The following is a 662-nucleotide window of genomic DNA, read 5'->3' as shown; positions in this document are numbered from 1 at the left end:
CTGTATTTTATTATTATTGTTATCTTTATTGTTTAAATCCTCAAATACAACGTTAGACAAAAACATCAATATTACGAATACTGTGTATTTTTTTTATCCTTTTTATTCAAGAAATGTTTTACAATAGTGCAAAAACACATTTCTTAGAAATCTAGAACATTTCCAAAAAAGCATATATTAAATAAATTAAGTCAATTTTGCACAAATATATATATTTTTATCTTCTTATCCGCCGAGCGGCACATACTACGTCACTTCCGGAGTCTTCGGGCAGGGCCTGAGGGTGTGGATCGGGCAGGGCCTCAGGGTGTGGATCGGGCAGGGCCTCAGGGTGTGGATCGAGCAGGGCCTCAGGGTGTGGATCGAGGAGGGCCTGACGGTGTGGATCGGGCAATGTCGTCGTGGAGTTCCCTACAATATTGCATGAGTATGTTAATTTTCAATATTTCACCATCATAAAAAAACCAGGCATGACTTAAATTACACAAATCCTACCTTCTTTGATCAATACAAAATTGTAGGCCTTTCTCATGGTGGCCACAATTTTTAGGTTGTCCTCAGTGGGTAGCAGATGGGTCACCACATCAGACACCCACTTTCCAGAGGCCTTATCTTTCTTTGCGAAAAATAGAATTGGGACATAGCCCAATGCACTTAGTTTT

At 39.7% G+C, this 662-nt stretch overlaps 1 protein-coding gene across 1 annotated transcript; it reads right to left on the bottom strand.

The window, feature by feature from the left end:
- Positions 1-85: 85 nt before the first annotated feature.
- Positions 86-655, bottom strand: LOC123965038 (procyclic form-specific polypeptide A-beta-like). The gene is made up of 2 exons (XM_046041633.1): positions 496-655; positions 86-411 (listed from the first exon to the last, which is right to left on the bottom strand). The coding sequence occupies exons 1-2, from the start codon at positions 530-532 to the stop codon at positions 218-220; spliced, it is 231 nt and encodes a 76-aa protein (XP_045897589.1). The 5' UTR covers positions 533-655; the 3' UTR covers positions 86-217.
- Positions 656-662: the final 7 nt, after the last annotated feature.

This window comes from Micropterus dolomieu, unplaced genomic scaffold, assembly GCF_021292245.1.
Source record: "Micropterus dolomieu isolate WLL.071019.BEF.003 ecotype Adirondacks unplaced genomic scaffold, ASM2129224v1 contig_8187, whole genome shotgun sequence".
NCBI classification, from domain to species: domain Eukaryota; kingdom Metazoa; phylum Chordata; class Actinopteri; order Centrarchiformes; family Centrarchidae; genus Micropterus; species Micropterus dolomieu.
Note: the sequence above shows the minus strand (reverse complement) of the source record. Positions and strands in the feature narration are given on the sequence as shown.

What these genes read in the sequence shown, in the direction of transcription:
- LOC123965038 (XM_046041633.1), bottom strand. Translation starts at nt 532, where the DNA reads ATGAGAAAGGCCTACAATTTTGTATTGATCAAAGAAG. An exon ending in TTTTGTATTGATCAAAGAAG is followed by an intron (nt 412 to 495) that starts GTAGGATTTGTG and finishes GCAATATTGTAG; the next exon opens with GGAACTCCACGACGACATTG.